The sequence below is a fragment of the Scomber scombrus genome, chromosome 15 (genome assembly GCF_963691925.1).
Source record: "Scomber scombrus chromosome 15, fScoSco1.1, whole genome shotgun sequence".
NCBI classification, from domain to species: domain Eukaryota; kingdom Metazoa; phylum Chordata; class Actinopteri; order Scombriformes; family Scombridae; genus Scomber; species Scomber scombrus.
Window position 1 is genome coordinate 22,180,495 of NC_084984.1, and position 21,347 is coordinate 22,201,841.

At 38.5% G+C, this 21,347-nt stretch overlaps 1 protein-coding gene across 1 annotated transcript in view; it reads right to left on the minus strand.

The window, feature by feature from the left end:
• The window catches only part of mmp17a (matrix metallopeptidase 17a), an 85,280-nt gene extending 67,097 nt beyond the window's left edge, over nucleotides 1–18,183 (minus strand). The window contains exon 1 of the mRNA XM_062434797.1: nucleotides 18,136–18,183. Within this exon, the coding sequence (XP_062290781.1) occupies nucleotides 18,136–18,144 (9 nt within the window). The 5' untranslated portion in view covers nucleotides 18,145–18,183. The remainder of the gene's footprint in view (nucleotides 1–18,135) is intronic.
• Between the last annotated feature and the right edge of the window lie 3,164 nt (nucleotides 18,184–21,347).

Here is a 21,347-nt window from a genome sequence, read left to right on the forward strand (position 1 = left end):
CTAGGTTATAAAAAGCACCATTGCATTACAATTAATGTGTTGATGCCAGTTGTAAATGGTACCAAATGTGTACTGTAACTGTTCTGTAAACTGCCATAAAGCGCTTCCCGCTGCAGGCCAAGACCGCAGCCACATGTTTCCACGAGGCAGTAGTTTAAAGTCTGATTTTATTGGGAAACTTGAGGTCTGGACTGATGCCACTTTAACAATGAACATTCAGTAAAACAAACCCTAAAATGTAGATTTCTATTTCTAACATTCAAAACCGCATTTCCATGAATTCTGTTTGTTCATGTGGCAAAATAGGAAGTCGCTCTTTTCCCTCTGTGACGTCACTTGCTTTTTAGAGGTGGTCAATGTTACTGTGAAGTCATTTAAAAATAAAATGTGCAGTTACCATAATGAAAAGAATATATTTCTTTACTACTTGCAAAATTAAACGTAAATGTATATCACTTTAATGCAACCTACAAACTAGCAAACTTAAATTCATTGTTTTATGTGTCTCAGCTATATGTGGGTTCATGAATTGTTCTTGTCAAAGTGTAGAGACCTGCGCGAACACTACAAAGGTGTTTTTCAACAGCTGTCAGAGTGTGGACTTCTGAGGAATATTGGACAAAATGATCCACCAAATGGCATTTTTTATGTTAGCTCCAGAGGGGATTCACAGAGATTGCACACAGTAAAAATAAGTCAGCCTAGGTTTAAAGATAAACAAACTGATGGCTATTGGAGCCAATTAGGACATGTCCCTGTAACTGGAGTTTATTTTAACAGGCAGAAGATTCAGTGGCTCCACTTAGGGGGAAAAAGCCCCCAAACCGTCTTTGAAGTTCCTCTCTCTGTGGGCGGTAATGTGGCATGGCATCCAGCCAAAGCCCACAAACACAAGGAGTGAATAACGCCTTCCCAGTGTCCCTGCTGTGGTATTCATCCCATATGCCACAATAAAGAAGAAATATGCAAAGTCACACACACGCACACCTACAGATATGCATGCAAATGGACGTACGCATGCATACTTGCACACATGCTCTTGATTGCGTGACAGATCTACTCGGCGGTCCCATATGCAATCCTCTCTCAGATATAATCCTTAACTCTTATGTGTGTCAGACAGAGTGAATTTCTGATTTTGGTATGCACAAAGTTTGATACATCAGCCAAAATAGATCCTTTGAATTAAGACAGATGTGTTTTTTTTCTATCTAGTTTAGAATTATATTGGCTCGTTTTGTGTTCGTGTGAAGTTATGAGAGACGCTATGTCTGTCTGCCTCAAGTTCAAACAAGTTTTAAGAATATGGGTGTATTTATGGATCTTGTATGTAATTTATAGGCCAGGGGGGTTTAGCCATGCAGCCAGTGAATGACAACACACACTGAAAACTGATGGCAACTGGTCTTAGACACACAGACGCACACCTCTTCTGATGCTGGATTTACATTACCATAAAGTGTTCAGACCAAATGTGACAGGCACCAAATTACTGAAAGTAAATCTTGCAATCTTGTGAGGTAGTTCTTAGAATAACTTCAGTTCTGCAAAACAACAACTTAAGATTCTTTTCTATTCATTTGTTACTTTATTTTCCCTAATAATCAAGATGTTCTCTATAAAATGTATGGAAATTACAAAAAATGATGATCACTGTTCAAGGTGATGTCCTCGAAAATCTTGTTTTGTCCATAACACAAAGATATTTAGTTTACTATGGACAAAATAAACCACAAAATACTCACATTTGAGAAGCTGGAATCAGAAAATTAAGTCCTTTCTTCAATGACTCAAAACAATTGAAGCAGTTATAAAAATAGTTAGCCAATTGATTAATCAACTAATTATTAGTCGTTGCAGCTCTACTCTGAAGTGCTGGTAGGATCAAACACTTACATAACTAACTTCTGCACCATAAATCTATGAAATTTTGTTGAACTTTGCTCTGTTTGGTTCAACTTTGACCACAAAGCCGAGTCGAAACTAGATGAGTACGCATCTACAGTATGTTCACACAGCAGCTCAGGAGAGCGTAGCCCCCCTTTTCATCGAAACTGTCGACCTTGTGTTGTGCAATATCACACTTTTTCCTTTGGTGTGAATGCAGGGATAGATTCCCATAAGGCAAGATTTTGCCATTCTGGAAAGTTACAATGGCAGCAATAATTTGCTGATCCGTCCCAAAGCTTGCCTTGCAAACAATAGAATTAGCACAATCCTGGTACATGCCATTAAGTAAACCTGAAATGTGCTCTTGCATGTATTTGAATTGCAAATACCGCATGCTGCCCAGTAATGGTGAACAGACAAAAGTTACATTTTAACCAGATGATTTTATTTTTTTAATGTCACTCTGAATGCAGCCTTACAGGCTACATGTGTGTGTGTGCTGCCTGTCTATGTGCATGTGTGATACCTCATGCGTACTAGTCTGACAACAAAAGCAAAACCCCTCCTTACCTGTCAGACAAGCTTCCCATTCCTTCAAGGCTTCAAACTTTAGTTAGTTCATTTTCACACACAAACTGTTTCACCCTCCAGCACACAAAAACTTCATCACCTGCTATAGTGTTCCCAAAAATGCCATCAAACAAAGAAAAGAAGTCAAGGTTTTATTTAGAAACCCCCACAGCTCTCAGCTGTGAAAAGTACAACACAAAGCACTAGGTGATGAGCAATTATTGTGACACCACTGAGGGGTTATCTGAGAAAAGAGGAGCCGTACCAGAAGGGAAGAACAGGTGGGATGCTAGTGTGTATGTGTGTGTGTGTGTGTGTTTGTGTGTGTGTGAATGCTGCACCTGCAGTAAGACACGAGCTGTCTGGATATGTGCTGTTTCATTAGTAAGAGAAGCTGAGAGGAGCTGTACTGGACCTTCAGCTATAAAACCACAAACAACAGCTCTGCCGTGAATCAGCTGATTCTTTCACAACCAGACACAGAAACTTGCTGCAGTGAGTTCATACAACAAGAAAGTCTAACTAAGGCTGAAGAGTGGACAGTTGAATTGGACAAAATGAGGTGCAGAGGGAGTGTTCTTGCTTTGCTATCTGACACTGCTGTAGTCTGGGAAATAGGGTCAAAGTTCAAACTTCAGCAGTACATCTGGTCTGGGACTGAAACAGGGTGTTGTGAGTCTCACATAGTCACACCTCTAGACTGACACAAGCAGCTTGTCCATGTGTGCGTGCGCAGGCATGAGTATGAACCAGTTTATATTGTGGCCTATCTGATACCCTTTTACATCTTCATTCCGGTGCATTGCTCTCTCCATTGCTGAATGTCATGGGAGTGGTGTGTGTGTGTGTGTTTTCAGCTCACCTCCTGTGGATAAAGCTGTGATGCTATATGGTAATAGGATGCTTGTCTAACATTGCACAGCCCGGCTGCATAGCTAAGAGTGAAACTGTATACCCAGAGAATTTTAGTCAGGAGTCAGAGTAAGATCCAAGTGGAGCTCATGTTACACTCGTGACAGCCAGAGTATAGTAGGAAATAGAGATGGGGGGGGGGAAACATCTATTCTGTTTTTATAATGTTGTTTACCCGGGTGGTGCACAGGAAGCAAACAGAAAATAATAATAGAGGAGACGATACAACAACGTAGATCTAACTTTATGCAGCACCTGTCCTGGTTAAATCAAAGTTCTGCCACTATTTCATATTTCACAGTCACTGCAAAATCACTACATCAGTAACCAACATGCAAGTGCTACTCTGTTCCATGTATTCAACATCAAATCAATCAAATCAAATCTTTACCACCATATACACAGAGAACAGTCAGTTGCACTGTACAATGATATTCTTACATTATGCTCCCTTCCAGGCACCAATTAAATATGAAACTATGAAAACTTTACCTATAAGCACAATATACACAAACTTTAAAAGATACAAACACAAATACAAAACTAGATACAAAACATCTACTTATAGTCTGTATTGATTGAGTCCAGTATCATAATCAGAAATCCCAAAAGACAATCCTAATATAGTACTGCAATAATATATATAACTGTATTACTTATTCATACGATAATACATATTAATATTGGCACATTAATAATCCATTAACTTGTAGGATCCCTGCTGATTCTTGTGAGTTGTGGGAAGGCCACTAATTGACAGGATAATGGAGGATGCTAAAGATGGCACAATAAAACCGGTTGCCATATTAAAAGGCTGCCACACTACAATAAATCCACAAACGCCAAATTAACCAAAGCAAATGAGTGACAACAAAAACGACTAAACAACCAATCAACAATCACAAGAGAGCACACATTGTATGTAAATGAATGTTTAAGCAAGTACATAAACATGTACTGTATGCATAGAAACTACAGAAGAGTTTGCTGTTGTCACCTCAGGCAGAAACTCCTTATCTATCCAAATCTGCTTGACATCTGCTCAGGGGAGAAAAAAAAGTAGAAGATTTAAGCTTGTGTTCAAGGAATATAAATAGAGAAAGCCAGATAAAGGATAGAGAAAGCCCTACAGTCCTGGAAAATAATGAATATGTTTTGTATCATGCTGAAAAAATCTGATAAGACCTCTAGATAAGAGTTTGGAGAAACGCAGAAGTCTAAGAAGTATAGCTTAGTATGTACAGCTCCTGTGTTTTCATGTACCTCAGCAGTACTTCAAACAATGGAGCAGCTTTAAGTGAGCACAGTTATAATGAGTACACAGTTAGTTCTGCAAAGTGATGTAAAAATGCACCTTCATTTCATATTCGATACAAATGCATTAAAACTCACAAGGCACTCCAAAAATCTCTTTGATACAGACAAGAGCTTCCAGCATGCACAGAAACACAAGATGCATAATGGTGCCTTTCATGTTAAAATCATTGGCTGATTAAGCAATTAGTCGACTGAAGCAAAATGAACTGTTTTAATAATCAATCACTTTAGTAGATTATTATAAAAAATCCTCAACTTGTATAGATTCCAGTCTCTCCAATTAAAGTATTTCCATATTTTCTTTATCTTAGAAAAAAAAAAAAACTTAGAGTTTTTAAAATTTTGTTCAAACAAAAGAAGTAAAACACCTCAGGCTTCAGGAACCCACAATGACGATTTGTCCTTGTCCTTGACAAATCATAGAATGAATAATTAATCATTTAAGATAGATGAAAAATTAATAGATTTAATTGATGAATGAGACAATCATTAGTTTGCAGCCCTAGTTGGCTTTAACTGAGTTAGATCTGGTCAGTCAGTGTGATCAAACAGCTCCTGCTTAGCATACCTTCATGATCTTGCAGAGCTGCCTGCAAAGTCTACCAATCAAAATCAACACACGTATTTTTTTGGCTGATGAATATGAAAAAATGTAAAAATCTGTAAAATCACAAATACTGTAGTTTCTGTCAGGCTTCACTCAAAAAGAATGTGTGTGTGTGTGTGTGTATGTGTACGTTAGGCCTTAATGGTGATTGCCTTCCCAGGAAACAATGCTCCTACATATATGCCTACATCACTGCTGAGGCATGACACAGACCTGAACATTTGCGTGCCGTTTATTCACCGAGCGTAGCTTCAATTCTGCGCCCACATTATTAAACATGAGCCTCAAAGCCACCGTGGATTTGAAGGCACGCTGTCAGAACTGAGGATTTGTTTTGCACCTCTAAGTTAAATAAATGCCAGCATCTGAAATAAAATCAATACACAGTCACAGTGTGTGTTAAATGTTCAGACTGTGAACAACAGTGTTTATTTCTGCATGCAATATGCCTGCTTGTATTTTGTGGATAAGGTTACATGTGTGAGAAAGTCAGCATATCCATTGACAATGTACGTATTTAAGAAAAAAACATGTGTGCTTCTTTGACAGTTGCTCAAGACCTCTCTGCTTGGCATCGACAACTCCTCCAACTCCAGGTGGAAATGTGTAATGTCAATGTTAGTTGTATTGCTGAAATATTTGATCCTTCCATGACCCAGTTTCCCTACAGTATGGCTCTTATCCAGCTCTCTTTCTCCCTCCAATTTATAAAAATCTGAAATGTGCCCATTTGAACTGATGAAAAATCCAAAAGGACAGATCAGTCTCAGCCAGAAAGTAACAGCTGACTCTTTTCCAGAGTTGGCTTTCATTTAAAAAACATTCATTCATTCAAATGTCATCAGTGTAAGAAAAAAGGGAAAAAAAGGAGCTGCAGCGACAGTCTTTGTGAGACTCAATAGGTTTTGTCAAAATGACAGCAAAAGAATGAACAATTAAGTGTTAAATTATCTAGATAGTTAATACCGCTAGCTGAATCAGACCACAATAATAGGTATTCACTTCCTTTTGTGTAATGGGCGACGTTTTTTCCAGTGAGGGAAAAGCCTTTTGAACAAGAGGTGCTTATCGGGATGACTTAATTAAACCTGGTTAAGCAAGATCAAGAAGCAGAATGGCTGTCGCTTATTAATATTATATTCATCACCATCAGTTAATCAGTTACCTTATTAGAATCTCTTCTCCTCCCTCAAAACATGACTTTATCATGGTGTATTACGATGAAAAAACAGGTTGAGGTGAGTGGTTGGCCGTTTAGCCGACAGGAAGTGCTTGGGGAGCTCTTTGAATTCAGATTGAAGAGTTTTCTGCATCGATGCACCAATCGATCAAGATAGAATCACAATGATTCAGGAATCCATTTTTTTTTTTGCCACTAAAAATATGCAACTTTGAGCAGTGCTGGTGCGTTCCCAGTGTCCGAGACCCAACCTAGACCCCAAGGTTGGCCGGATCCAAATTATCCAAGTGAATCTAATTGGATTGTGTACAGTGTTATATTGGAGTGGGGTCTCATACAATACCTGAATGGATACTATCAGCTCTGATCATATGGTGTGTAATAATCAGCAACGGAGATAAAGTTAGTTTTTTGATGTGAGATGGAGTGTTAACTGTAAATAGAAGGGAAGATGACCTGCACTACTTTTCTTTTCAACCACTGGTGTTGCTTAATTGGTGGAGTATCACATTGCTACCTATCAGATTCAGACGTGGGTCAAAAATCCAGGACCCCTGAAGATCTCTCGTCAAGGCTTGATCTCATAAGAAGACTGTTAGATCCCTTCCACTTTTGCCTTCTTTATTCAAATGCAATAATCAATGTATTAAAAACTGATCAAGGTCAAAAGCAATCTCTTATACTCAGTGTATCTTTATATGCAAGTTGTGTAAATACTGGCTACCTGCACCAGGCAACTTCTGTTCTTCAGTCATGATTCTGAACTTTGATATCATTTCTATGTAATTCAAGTAGAGTCTACAGTATTAGGAAAAAAAGTCTGATCATTAAATTACTTGCTTCTTTTGTGGAGGAAATGTAATTAGTTTAATTGTCACTTAGGGAAAGGCCGACTGAGAAATAACTCTTTTTGTTTGTCTGCCATGGGCTGAAGAGAGAAAAAAAAGGACTGCAAATACCTAATTCGCCAGTGAATAATTGCTGAACTAATAGGCAAACATTCAGTGTATCCCAAATGTGCAATCTGTCTCAGTCTGTCTGTCTCTCTCTTTCTTCATTTCACTTAAGATAGTACAAATGTGCCCTCATTTTGAGAGCATACACTGAAAGTTAAGTACAAAACAAGCATCAAACGCTCCCTCAGAAATGGTTTCCTTCCCTTACCCCCTTTTTTTGGCAAGGGTGTGTGTGTGTGTGTGTGTGTGTGTGTGTGTGTGTGTGTGTGTGTGTGTGGGGGGGGTGGTGGGGAGGCGACTATCCTTCAATTTGGCAAGACATAAACTAGAAGCCAGAACTGCCCATCAATACTGTGCCAATGTCAGAGATGAAAATCAGTATGCATCTTGCTCCGTAGAGCAACAGCCTTTTTCCTTATCCTTGCACACACGCAAACATGCATACATACTGTATTTATTACGATCCTGCCAGTTTCAAAGGGAAAACTTCAGAGGAGCTTAGTCGATACTTTGGGGTTTCCTCCAGTTCAGTTGGTGAGTCTTTGGTTTATTTAAACATTAACATGCAAGCGACATAACTCCAGAAACCACCATAATTACAAGATGAAGTCAATCCTTTGAGTAGCATTGGCAACCAAAAGCCTTGACCTGGTATATGACTGGAAGGGATGGGATGCCTTGGTTAAAATAGGACAACCACATGGAGTTGATTTGGGGTTTGCTGCGTGGGGAGCCTGACAGTGAAGCAGTTTGCTTCCAACCCACATATACAGTAAGTCATGAAACAAGTATGAGTCAATGGGAGGCTAGGAGGATCATTTGCAGCAGAACAAAGTTATTCCTGCTTACACAGTTGTATCCATAACTACTAAATACTCACCTGATCGTGCATTTGGTTAAACTAAAAATCTGTGCAGAAGATAACTGTATATGCACATTAAAATGTGTGTATGCATTGTTCTGTTTTATAAATCTCACTCATGGTGAAACTGGGCCCATGTGCACTATGCCAGTACATCACTGGCACCTATAGAGCCATAAATTCTCCTGACCATGCCATGTCATGTCATCACTGCTGGAAATACTGTATCATTATCAACATCATCAACTGTCGTCAAGGTCACCCAACATTGAAAAGGTAATGATGTGAGTGTACCACATCCCTAAGAATAAATGTTATAATTTGCCTTTAACTAGTATAGGTCAAATGACTAGATGAATACTCATAGGCCTAAACAGTCAGTGAAACTGACTAATGGACAGCCTCAGAGAATTACTTTGAATATTAGACACTGCCTTTCAAAATATTTTGCAACTGTGCATACCCATGACCTGAAGTATGCCTCCACAAATTCTGACGCCATGCTCTTCTTCGGTTAATACTATTTTATGTGCGGATATGCACTGACTACATCTGGCTGAGGTAGAGGTTGGATAGGGAGCAGATTGAAGGACTGGTTTCCCTCTTCCTGAGAAGCTGAGAATGTGCTATAAATTACATGCTAGACATTCAATCTTTATGGAGAAATATACTCTCTCCAATATTTGAGTTCTCTCCCACATGACATTGTTCCTGAAATAATCTCCTCGCCCTGAATATGAGTCCCATGGTGTATTTCTACAGACAGAAGGTCACACAGTTTGATGGAAGTGGGACAGCGGTGCTAAAAGTATCCTAATGATCCAGGTTGAGAGTGTTATAACAAATTCACATGGAACTAGCATCCAGAGCTTTTCTTGTTTGGTTTAATATTCCTACAAACCTCATCATCCATGCAATCAACTAATCAATAAATATCTCATATGTAGAATATCTATCTAATCAGAAATATTTCTTATTTCACATTTGCCATTTCTTGGCAGAATTTCCTCTTTTTTTGGCATATACCTTCTTCTCTCAAACCTTTGTATTTCAGTGCAGCCCCACCCCTTTGACTGTCACCTTACCCAGTTTTCTTTTTGAGTCCCCTCTCTTCCTATAGGCCTCTGGGTGTAATCAGAAAAACCTTGATGTGCTGGTAGAAGAAAGCCACCTACGTGAGGAGCAGGACGATAATGGAGGGAGAGAGACTGAGAGAGTGACGGGACTATAATGCTGTATATGATGCTGGTGAAATGTACACAAATTCCAGGGAAAAAAGCTTCTAATGAGGGCGGTGGTACAGCCAAGCTGGCTGTATGAGAAACAAAGCTCGGGAATGAAATGATTTCCCTATTATTCCCCTCTGAACAAAAACCGAATCATTAAAATGAACATTTTCCATCTTGCCCTCCAGCTCAATACTAAAAGTTACTTAACTATTCAACCATTGTTAGACTAATGGTGCTTGAGGAAAATTAGTTAGGATTCAAAGTTTGAAGCTCAGCTTTAAATTTGGTGCTGAAAGCTCTTTGAGTTTAAAAATTAAACCATTGTTATTTGCATATTTGTTTTTCTGAGACTTTCTTTCAAATCATTATGATTCTCTTAGGAACATTTGCTGGTTACATTTTTCACCTGATTACTTACTTTTACAAGTATTAGTGAAGCCTATTTTTTTCACAAGTAAAATGGAAATGATCACCTATGAATACAATTCATTGCAAAATAACCCAAAAGGATTGCAAAGTGCTTCTGAATTTATCAGTAAAAGCCACAAGTCAAGGAATGTTAGGTTGTCATAATCACAAAAAAAGGTCCTGGTGGGACTTAATATTACAGACAAAAACTGTTTTTGTTGTTGCTCCTTTTTAAGACCTGATAAGAATTCATCATTGTGATTACTAGCTGGGAGGGGGCAGTGGGGGGGAGTGGTGGAGGTTTAGGAGCAGATGGGGGCCCGAACCGCTCCAGAAGAATTGAGGTCAGATCGTGATCTCACTGAAGAAATTAAACAGCAAAAATGAGAGTGAGAAATGGGCTGGCGGGGTGTATGGTTTTTTTTTTCTCCCAGGCACACTTACTTACGTAGTCGTAGGATTTTAGATTCATAACTCAAATATGTAATGTCTGTGTTCCTTTAATGATTAAAACTCAACAGGTGGCTGAATATACAGTCATTTATCTAATTTATCAACTGCTAATCTGGTCAGCTCACTCTTGCTGATCAAAAGGGAAAGCCCTGTGTGCTCAGGTAAACGACTCCTTCGGGAAGCCTGGCAGATTTGTTTCAGTGGAGAAAATACCCCTCACGAGGAACATTATATGATGAGTAGAAAACATGGAGCGTATTACATCTCAGTTGTTATGACTCAGTTCCCTCAAGTGCTGAAATTGCAAATCGGTGCTGTGCAGTGATATATCAAGCACGATAGCGGCATGGCTATAAAATGAATACCTCTGATCTGTGCTTGAGTGTACGGTCCGGTTACTTAAGGACTTAGTGTGTGGTTGTTATGAGGACAAACGCCATATGTAAGATTCACTACCTCAACTAAATGCCAAGTGATCGAGCATCACAGCGGTGAAGTGTAATGGGACCGATAGGATAGGATAGGATAGGATAGGATAGGATAGGATAGGATAGGATGGGATAAGATGGGATAAGATGGGATAAGATGGGATAAGATGGGATAAGATGGGATAAGATGGGATAGGATGGGATAGGATAGGATAGGATAGGATAGGATAGGATAGGATTGGATAGGATAAGATGGGATAGGATAGGATAGGATAGGATAGGATAGGATTGGATAGGATAAGATGGGATAGGATAGGATAGGATAAGATAGGATAGGATAGGATAAGATAGGATAGGATAAGATGGAATAGGATAAGATAGGATAGGATAGGATGGGATGGGATGGGATGGGATGGGATGGGATAGGATAGGATAGGATAGGATAGGATAAGATGGGATAGGATAGGATAGGATAAGATGGGATAGGATAGGATAGGATAGGATAAAATATGATAGTACTGTATGGGATAAGATAGAATGGGATGGGATGGGATCAATAATACAGATCAGAGGATTGTTTTGTAGTTAAATGGCAGTCTTGGTGTTCAAAATCCTTAGTGAATAGCAGTTATGATTTGACTCATGTTGACAAACACACCACCCACACATACACACACATACTGTGTAAAATAATATTGTTTACAGTCATCTGATCATATCTGTTCTTTACAGTCTTAGAATGATGGTCTCTGTGTGTACTCTGGCTCCCTGCTGTCCCTCAGTAACAAGCAGTCATTGGCCAACTGCTCAGCATTGCTCTCTCTGTGTTAGATTAGGTTGTGTAGATATTGTCTCCAAATTCAAACATGAGAATCTCTGTTTTTACAAGCACAAAAATGAGAATAGTATACTTTTAAGTTAACTTTTTCTCAACTTAATAAGGTGTATCCTCTTCAAAATCAACACATCAATGATACAGGGTTACCAATCGTCTTCTGGTCAAAATGCCTCAAGGATATTTCTTGCAGTGGTATGCTGACTTACTGTAGTGAAATAGTTCAAACTATGAACTTACTTTTTGCAACTTGCTGTGAGAGTTGCACATTGCTTCTGAAGCAGGCCCTTGGAAGTTCAATAACTTCAACAAAACAAATATATTTCTGTGCCTTCTTTAGGCGACAGAGAAAAGAATGTGTATCTGACCCCCACAAAAAAAATGAAAGCATGAGAACTATCCTGTCCTGCAGGCACTGTCCAAAGATCCATCCACATGCTTACTCATAAGAACTGGTCAAGCTGTGTGACTGGTTCAAACCGATAAACTTGAAAGGCACTTTCATGTCTTTGTGGTTTCTTGGCACAGGAAGATCCTACATTTTGCCTTTTAGGGTGGACCTTAAGAGTACAGCAAGTTTCTTTTCAGTTAATCCGTTTTCAAAGTGTGTAGACAAACTGATATATATATATATATATATACGCTGTGGTGGGAATGCATGTAATTTTTGTCCTATAAACTCTGTCAGAAGCAGTGTATTAAGCCACATTTCCATGAAACAAGGAATGTATCTTACTCAATATACCAAGGGACAGCAGAGAAATGGAATATGCTATGAGGGAGGTTTGAAACATTTCTATGGATCCTTTTATCATTTTTTTATATAGTGAAAATGTGTCATTGCAGCTGCTTTTCTTCTAGAGGAAGGAAACTACAAAGAGAATACAACCACCATGTCAGCCTATAGAGTGTGAGTGCTTTATACTCAAAAGATAGATTTTGGTTTTGGTATTACTTCAAGATTATGGAATCTGATTGGAGTATTTAAAAGACTTTTAGACTATTGAAACTGGAAAAAACACTTGTAAATATAGATGTACTAAAGATTCAATATTTTTTGTTCATTGGCACAGTTTCTAAAATAATTTACATCGATGCTTCAAGCAAGTCATTCTTAGACTTGTAGGTGGAGTGAAACTATCACTTGGAATGGTTTCTCATCAAAAATAAGCAAGAAAAAGAGTAAAAATTGAGGCAATGGTAACTTTCATTGCAGTAACTGTCTTTACCTCCACCAAGAAGAATGTTAAATGCAAGTCCACGGAACAAATGGCAGAATTTTTGCATTTACTGGCAAATGAAGTGGGGCAAGGTATCTCAGGTATCAAAAAAAGAGTAATGGCCCCTCAGATACAGGGTGTACAGAGGCTACAATGCTGTACTGCCTCTGGCTGAGCGTATCACACAGCTCTATCTAGAAATGCAGAAAGCTTCTATTCTGAGTAGTATTTTCTTTACCACGGCAAATGAAGGAAAATCACTGCTATTACCACAGCTTTTTATCTGGTGACATCACATTGTTTGTAGTGTCATGGTTCACCTAATGAAAAGAAAAAGAAAGAAAGGAAAAAAAGAGGGCCAAATACACAAAAGGATTGGGGAGCTTTTATGAACGCTAAACCTGTACAAATAAGACAAAAAAACAGCGTGTGAATCACAAAGGGTAAAAAGGCACCGCAAACTGTGCTGCCAAGCAAATAGCGCCATGGTGCGCCTGTGCTATTTGCATTTATGTGTCCATGCAAATGAGCCTCCATGCAAAAAAAACAGTCCAATTCACAAAGAGCAGCGCTAATTGCCACACACAATTAGGGTGGAGTCATTAGTTTCTTCAGATAGCTGGTGTTAACTGCGCGCACACTCACTCTCTCTCTCTCTCTTCAAATCTTAAAGCTTGTGAGGCTTGAATAATATTGAATTGTTCCTGAATGATATTAAGGGCCAAATCTACAATCAGACATGGGGGGGGGGGGGTCAAGTGGGGTTGTGGGCTTATCTCAGATTTAAAAATGAAAATAGCAGCGCTGATTGAGCTCAGGGTTCATCCATACAGTAAAGGGGGGCTGCTTTATTACAAACAATTCCACCATATAAACCTGAAAACAGCTGACCTGTAAGTGTGTAGCAGAACACAAAACATTTTTATATATATATATATATATATATATATATATATATATATATATAAACAAAATATTACTGTCATAGTCATTTTCAATGGTATAGCTATTGTGTTTCACTGCACTTGTCTCAAGTGTGTGTTGGAGGTATTTATCTCCTGAGTGCTGACTCGCTGTGATTATAATTTACAATGTTGATTTTGACTAAAATGTGTTTTGGTCGTGGAGTGGATGTTTGTTGTTTGCCTTTGTATGTTTACGTGTGAATAGGCTTGGCCTGTTGTGTGTGAATTTTAGTGTTGGATCAGAGTGGTTCATCTGAGCATGTGTATATGTGTGTGAACCATTTCTCAGACCGGCCTGAGTCATGTTAATAGCTGTATTTTGATGTAAATTTCAATAGATTTTGTTATAGATGTAAATAATTGGAGAAGTGCAAATACATGAAAATTGGTTTGATGATGGTAGTGGAGAGCTCTAGTGTCCGCACACCTGTTTTTTGTTTGTTTGTTTGTTTGTTTCATTTTGGGGGTTTTTTGGGTTGTTGTTTTTTTACAATTGCTAACATCCTTTTGTCCAATCTGTGGTCATATTTTCAAAACTATAAACACAATTAGCAGAACATCCATCTGTGGGCCATACCTTTAACACAATTCATGTTGTGTTCACAGAATATGCAGTCAATTAACATGTTTCTAAAAAATGCTAATACCTTCTTTACATACAAGCTTACCCAAAACCAAAATGTACAAATGCTTGCACACAGCATGCCAACAATGAAAATCTAATGTTCTATCCTTAAATATAGTATAAGCCTCTACTTCTGCAACTACAGCAGCTCAATATAAACTGCATTTTTGAATGAACAGATTATTGAAACATCGACAAACTGCTGATTTAAATTGTGTAAAACAGACCATCAAGAGCTCATTCCAATCTCAGTCAGACATGACTAGGTGTTGAAGTTTTGTCAATTACATGGACAAACAAAATTTAGAGAAAAAAAAAAGGTTTTTGTTTTTTCAATTGGTTTTGTTCAGTGTGGATACAGAACAACACAGAGGGACAAAGAGAGAGAAATAATATCTGGATATGGGTGAGGTTTTTTTTTTTCTGCCTGGAGGTGGAAAGAGTATGATGATCAGCTACATGACCAAATGTCCCTCCTGGATGCAATGGAGCTGGCTGCAGAGATGTCTCAGCTGAAGACTGCCAGGGGTATGCATGCCAAGTGTTTCTATTCAAAGTGCATAGCCGGAGCCGGAGATGACATAAGATGTGATCTGGATGAGAACATGTGGGCATATGCTGAAGACTGCATACATTGGAACGGGACTGTGCATGTTTGTGTGTTTTTTTTTTTACTGTAATTGTTTATTTATTTTTACACATTTGGAACCAAAGGCTGTACATACATACATTTTTCATTGAACTGTGGCATCAACTTCATGTTGCTAATACAGTAAAGCGTTTACTGCAGCAATTCTGTCACTTACTATTTTTTTTTGCTACTTTATATTCTGTAAAGTAAAGATGACTCATTCACTTTTACTAGATAGTATGTTGCCAAAAATGCACACAAATTATTGTTTAGAGGGCTGTAGTGCAATTGGATTGTATTTTACAGGTAAAATTGGGAATTTTGTTGAAAGTAAATGAAACTAAACCTTAGTTGAAAAAAAAAGTTATTGTAATTTTAAAATTGAAAAGCAGCACTAATAGAGTAAATGAAAGTACAGTAAACATACTGTAAAAGAAAAGGCAGTAACAATACTGTAAATGAAAATACAGTGTAATATAATAATAACTTACTGGTATCTAGCTGCAAGTAAGTTACTGTAACATTTACAGCAAACCTTTTCCAGTGTTGAAATACTGGAGACGGTTCCACTTAATCAGATGCAAAACAGCCAAATTGCACTCAGTTGCAAAACCTTATGGGCGTGTTTGTGCCAGCATATCATTAGCACACAAGCTTTTGTCAATAGGCCCTTAGAACAGGGCACATTGCGGGCGTAAATGCTGCGCAATTCTCAGTACTAATAGCGGATGCAGTCCATTCTTTGTGGAAAAAGTCCTATGTGTAGTCCAAGTAACTATAACTTCAATCAGTAAAATATCTATCATTATGTGTAAACAGTAAGTCAGTAAAAGTGCAGTAACAACAATTTGTCAATTAATGAGAAATATATAAATGTTTAGGAAGGGTAAGGCACTGAGACACTGATTGTCAGTCACAAGTCTGACTGTGCAGAGTAAAAGAAAAACAGACAGATTTTCTCATTTTCACATAATGAGATTCCTGAGTGTTTCCCATCTGCCTTGCAACTGGAGCACCATCACTTCTGTTTTGCTATTTTTCCACTGAACATCTCACTGACTGTTTTAAATTCATGTGTAAGCTATGAAAAAGAAAGAAAGAAAGAAAGAAAAAGAAGTGAGAGATAGTATACCAAAGATGAAAAAGTATTTCCATGGGCTGAAAATCAATATTTCTCTCTTATCCATTCCCAAATGGTCAGATGAACCTGGAAAACAGGGCTAATGCTTAGAAGAAACAGCAGCTTTTTATGTCGTAACTCAGAAAATGAAACAAGACTAGAAGTTGAAGTCTGAGGTTAGCAGGGCTGTTCTACTAATGTAATAGCCTGTTTCAATGCTTTGGTTGTTTTTGGCCAGAGCTACACAGCCCAGAATAAGCCTCTACAGGACCTGATGAACACCCTGTCAGATGTGGCTGAACTGACCTTTTGGAAAACCAGAAAAACATTGATGCGAAGCTGAGGTCCACCAGACCGTGTCTTGATGTCAGGGCTGTTGGTATCTACCTCAGCACTGATTCACACAGATGAAAAATGTGGATAACGTATGATTACTGGGCACTATGTGTGTGCTACCATCTCTTTAGAACAATTTCTTAGAACTTCAATTGAAATTTAGGTAGTCTACTTACTTTTATTAAACCCTCTTTGTCTTGCACACATGCTGCCTTGGAAAAATTAAAAATGATGGTCAATGCGACCTCACATACAAAGTGGTAGACGTGCCAGAACATAGCGAGGCAAAAAAGAATGACACAAAAAGGTAGAAGAATAACTTAAATCAAAAAATTAGTAAACAAACACAAACTGATCTATTTTAGAGCTTTTGTTCTGCTCTTAATTGAGAACATAATCCCCAAGAGTAGGTTTAAGAAAGAGGACTTTGAGTGTTGAAAGAAAAAAGACAGAGCTGCAACATGAACTAATGTTGCCCTGAGCAGTGAAATTGTAGGAAAAATGCAGCTTTAATAGAGATGAAAATACAAAAGCTATAATAAGCTCATACTCAATACGTACAGTAAAGTGTATTATCCATTTATCTGGACAAATGGATACATTATGAACACACACACAGGACATGCTTACGCACGACAGCTCTTGGCTTTTTGCAGGTGTTTTGCTCCTTTAACCCCAGTCTTGACTGTACTGTATGCCACAAATGCTGTGAGGTCTGTGATGATGATGTACAGACACTGCCTACTTTACAGTCTGTGCAGGTTTAAAAAGGCTTCCTTCATCACTCATGTGCACAGCAGAAGTGAGGAAATATATCTAAGCAAGCTGTTTGTGAAATGTTTTGTGGTGACAGTGGCAATTAATAAGCTGAAAACCTCCTAAAATCTAATTTTTTTTAAATCCCAAGGCTATCAGTAATGGATTAGACTTGCCACATAAGAAAAGAAAAGATATTTCTTGTCATAAGCTGTCACAGTTCAAATCGATTCGTTTATATCCTTCAAATGGTGAAGTTCCCTGTCCTCTAGTTGGAAAAAGCAATTGTCTGACTTCTCATTGGGTCTTTCAGAGGTAAAGCCTTGATAAAACAACCTACTGTATAATGCCTCATGGGTTTAGTGAGTTCCAGTCTTCTTGTTAGCACAGGATATGTACAATGTCAGCATACATAGGCTACTGTAGAAGAGGTTGATATTAACCCAATGCACCCTTCAGATATATTTCTTTTAGAACTTGAGGAAAATCCTTTTTCCCTCTCCCTTTGAATGAGGTGACTCCTGCTTTGGAGAATAAGCTCCATATACACGTTTTTATTTGTCATTATCACACAGCCTGTGCAGCCACTCTGACCCGACCATTGGACTGCAGAGCTCTGTTAAAATTCAGATCAAGTAGAAGAAGACAGCACTTGCTCTTCCCTGGACGTTCAAGAGTAGCCCAAGTGGGAGAGGATAGGCAGCATGCCATAACAGTGTCCCACAGTGTGGTAGGGCATGCCACAAACAAACAAAAAACCCACTGGTGCCAGCAGGTGGAAAAACTTACGACCACCCCTCGACCCTAAGTAGGTAGAAAAGGTAGAAAAACTTACCACCCCCATATCCAGCTGCTCGGTAGTCAGGGAAGGAGCCGCTCCTGTCAGAGGTAAAAACCACAATACCGGCACCAGCAGCAGCATCACCGGAGAAATAGTCCTCATCCACTTGTGAAGAACCGGGAAAAGCATGATGCCCTATGCCAGGCTGATCCTGCAGGGCTCAGACACCGACCCCGACAGCCGCATCCACGGGGTAATTCACACACCGACCCTACTGTAAAATGTACCCAGATAAGTCTACCTCACTGTTGAGCGCAAACACATAAAACACATTAAAACCGACGCTGCTGAAAAGATTTAAGAGCATCAGAGCAGTTTGTTTCCAACAAAACTGCACTTGCAACTAACACCCAAGTGCTCATAGTAAGAGATAAACTGCATATTCTAATGTTGTATCAAGTCCGTCAGAGGTAATATCCCTAGAGCAAGAGGCGCGAGCTCCCTTCTCGGTCGTTGCGTCTCGAGCACTGGAAGATGAAACCAGCTGCGTGCGGCTGTGTCGCGAGGAGCAGAGATCAGCTTCAAGCCAGACGCAATCACCTATTTCACTTCCGGACAAAATCCTCAAAGTAAATTGTTGGACTTAACAATGACACTGAATGTCTGTAATTGCATTTCACCTTTTAGAGCTTAAATTCCTACGTCCAAAAATATATGGATAAAGCTTCCAAGTATGATTATATGGCGTGGGATGCTCCGACTATGACATGTTTTAACCATAGTAATATTACTGAAAGTAACAGCACTGAAATGACTGATGAAAAATAACCTGTTGAATCTATGAAAATCATATTTATAGCAAAATATTTAGATTACAGTAGGTAGACTACAATGGTGGCTTTATGGCTTTCTTCATGTCATATCACTGTAAGCTAAATAGGCCTACTGCAGGTTTTCATGAGTCACAGTATGATCAATTGGATCACAATTTATAATAACTTCAAAGGACATAGGCCTAAGGCAGCTTTTGACATTTGATAGACCTATTGATTACATTAATCAAGTCAACATTTATTTATATGGCACATTTTGACCAAAGTGCTGGACAGACAAATACCACAATAAATAATTATAAAAGTAATTAACAAATAAAAGACACAAAACACAAACACAAAAAAAACTATAAAATTAGAATTGTGGCACAATAGAATATGAAGTCAAGGTGTCAAGCTCAACTCTGATTTAATCTCAATTAGAAGGGCTGGGTCTTCAGCAGTGACTTAAACATTTCTCAGGTCTGAACAGTTCTTATATGAATAGGTAAACTGTTCCAGAGATTTGGGGGCAGCCACCACAAAGGCTCAGACGACTCCATTGTTGTGCCTGGATCTTGGAACATCCAAGATCTAGTTGGCATCTAGTTTGTCGACCTCAATGCTTTAACTAGAGTATGATGATGCAGGGGCTCTGCTAGATAAGGTGGCGGCCAGCCCATTTAAAACCTTATAAAAAAGCAGCAATAAAATCATAAAATCAATCTTGAAACGAACAAGAAGCCAGTGGAGAGAGGCCAATACTGCTGTTATGTGATCACTGTAATCAATCAGTTAAATTATATCAAATAATTTGAATTGTTTAAAAGATACATTTAATTTAAAAAATAGATATATTAATGAGATAATGAAAGTAATAAGTTGTTGCAATTGGACTTTAAAGGATTAGTGTGTATGATTTAGTGGCATTTAGCAGTGAGATTGCAGATTGAAACCAGCTGAATAACCTTCCTCTCATCCTCTACTTCCAAGCATGTGGGAAAGCCTACAGTAGCCAAGAAACTCTCTTGAGTGAGTGTTCGGTGTGTCCATTCTGGGCTACTGTAGAAACAAGGCGGTGCAACATGGTAGGCTCCATGGAAGAAGACACGCTCCCTATGTAGTGTTAAAGGGCTCATTCTGAGGTAACCAAAACACAATTCTTATTTTCAGGTGATAATACACTAATTAAAACATACTTATGAATATTGTATTCCAATTATGTAACATCTGTTCTGCTGGATGCCACTAAATTCTAAATGTTGGTCCTTTAAGGCTGCTGTTTTATATATGGCCCACACATACATTTATACAGACCACATTGTTTTGATCATGTTCTACTACATGATGTAAAAGAAACAGAGAAAAAAAGTGACAGCCAGCCACATTTTCATATTGTCACACAAAATATTTACATCACACTCCAGTCCAACTGCATATTTTAGCTTGTGCTCTTATTTTGAAGTGTAGTTTTACAACGTCCGGTAAGGTATTGAGGTTTTTTTTGTTGACTTTATTTAAACAGCTGTGAGAGAATTTGAATTAGGCTTGAGATGCCTTTCATTGAATCTCTTTGGCCTTTAATCATGATTCATCAAAAAGATGAAACAGTTAATGTCCTAAAGTAAGTAAGATGGTCATGTTGTTACACTAATCATTTAATGTAAGATGATGCTAGAAAATAGATGACAGTGCTGAATAATAATAGGTTGTTAGGCGTATTATATTAATTACTACTATTACCACTTTCTCCAGAGCCACATAGTTTGGCAAAGTAGTTTTAGTGGAGTTTTGTTCCATGGTTATGACTCAATGACAAAGATGATTGCCACGCCCAAGGTTAACATCATAAAATCCTCATTTAAAATAAATAAAGTCAAAGCAAGCCTGATGCCAATTAAACGTCTATAGCTGGAAGTACTTGAACAACAAGCAATTACAATTCATTCTCTTTGAAATTTAGGACACCATGGTAGCTTAATGACAAGCATGCTCCTTCAACTGGAGGAACCAAGTTCAAGCCCCCAATATGGCAATTATCCACCCTCCTCAAATGTCCCCGAGCCAGACTCTGAATCCTTATTAATTCTAGCTGTGCCGACCTGAAGATGACCTTGCACCACTGCTCTCAGACCTTTCTGTCTGGAGGGTGCACGTAAAAAAGAACATTTTCCAGTAGGAATTTTAAACTGTGAAACATTGTTCGTGACGTCGAGAATCACCGTTTACCGCCTCCACAACATCAAGGTGAATTATCCATTTAAAGCTTGAATCATAATGCAGATGCACGCACACACCTCTGTGCCCACCCACATGCAGGCACACACATACAGGCATCTTAGTTATTCTACGTCTACTTTGATAGACAGTCTCCTTAACCTCACTGCACTGTCACTAATGATTCACAGCTCTTCTTTATTGTACCACAGCCTCATGACTCGACTGCAAAGTAAT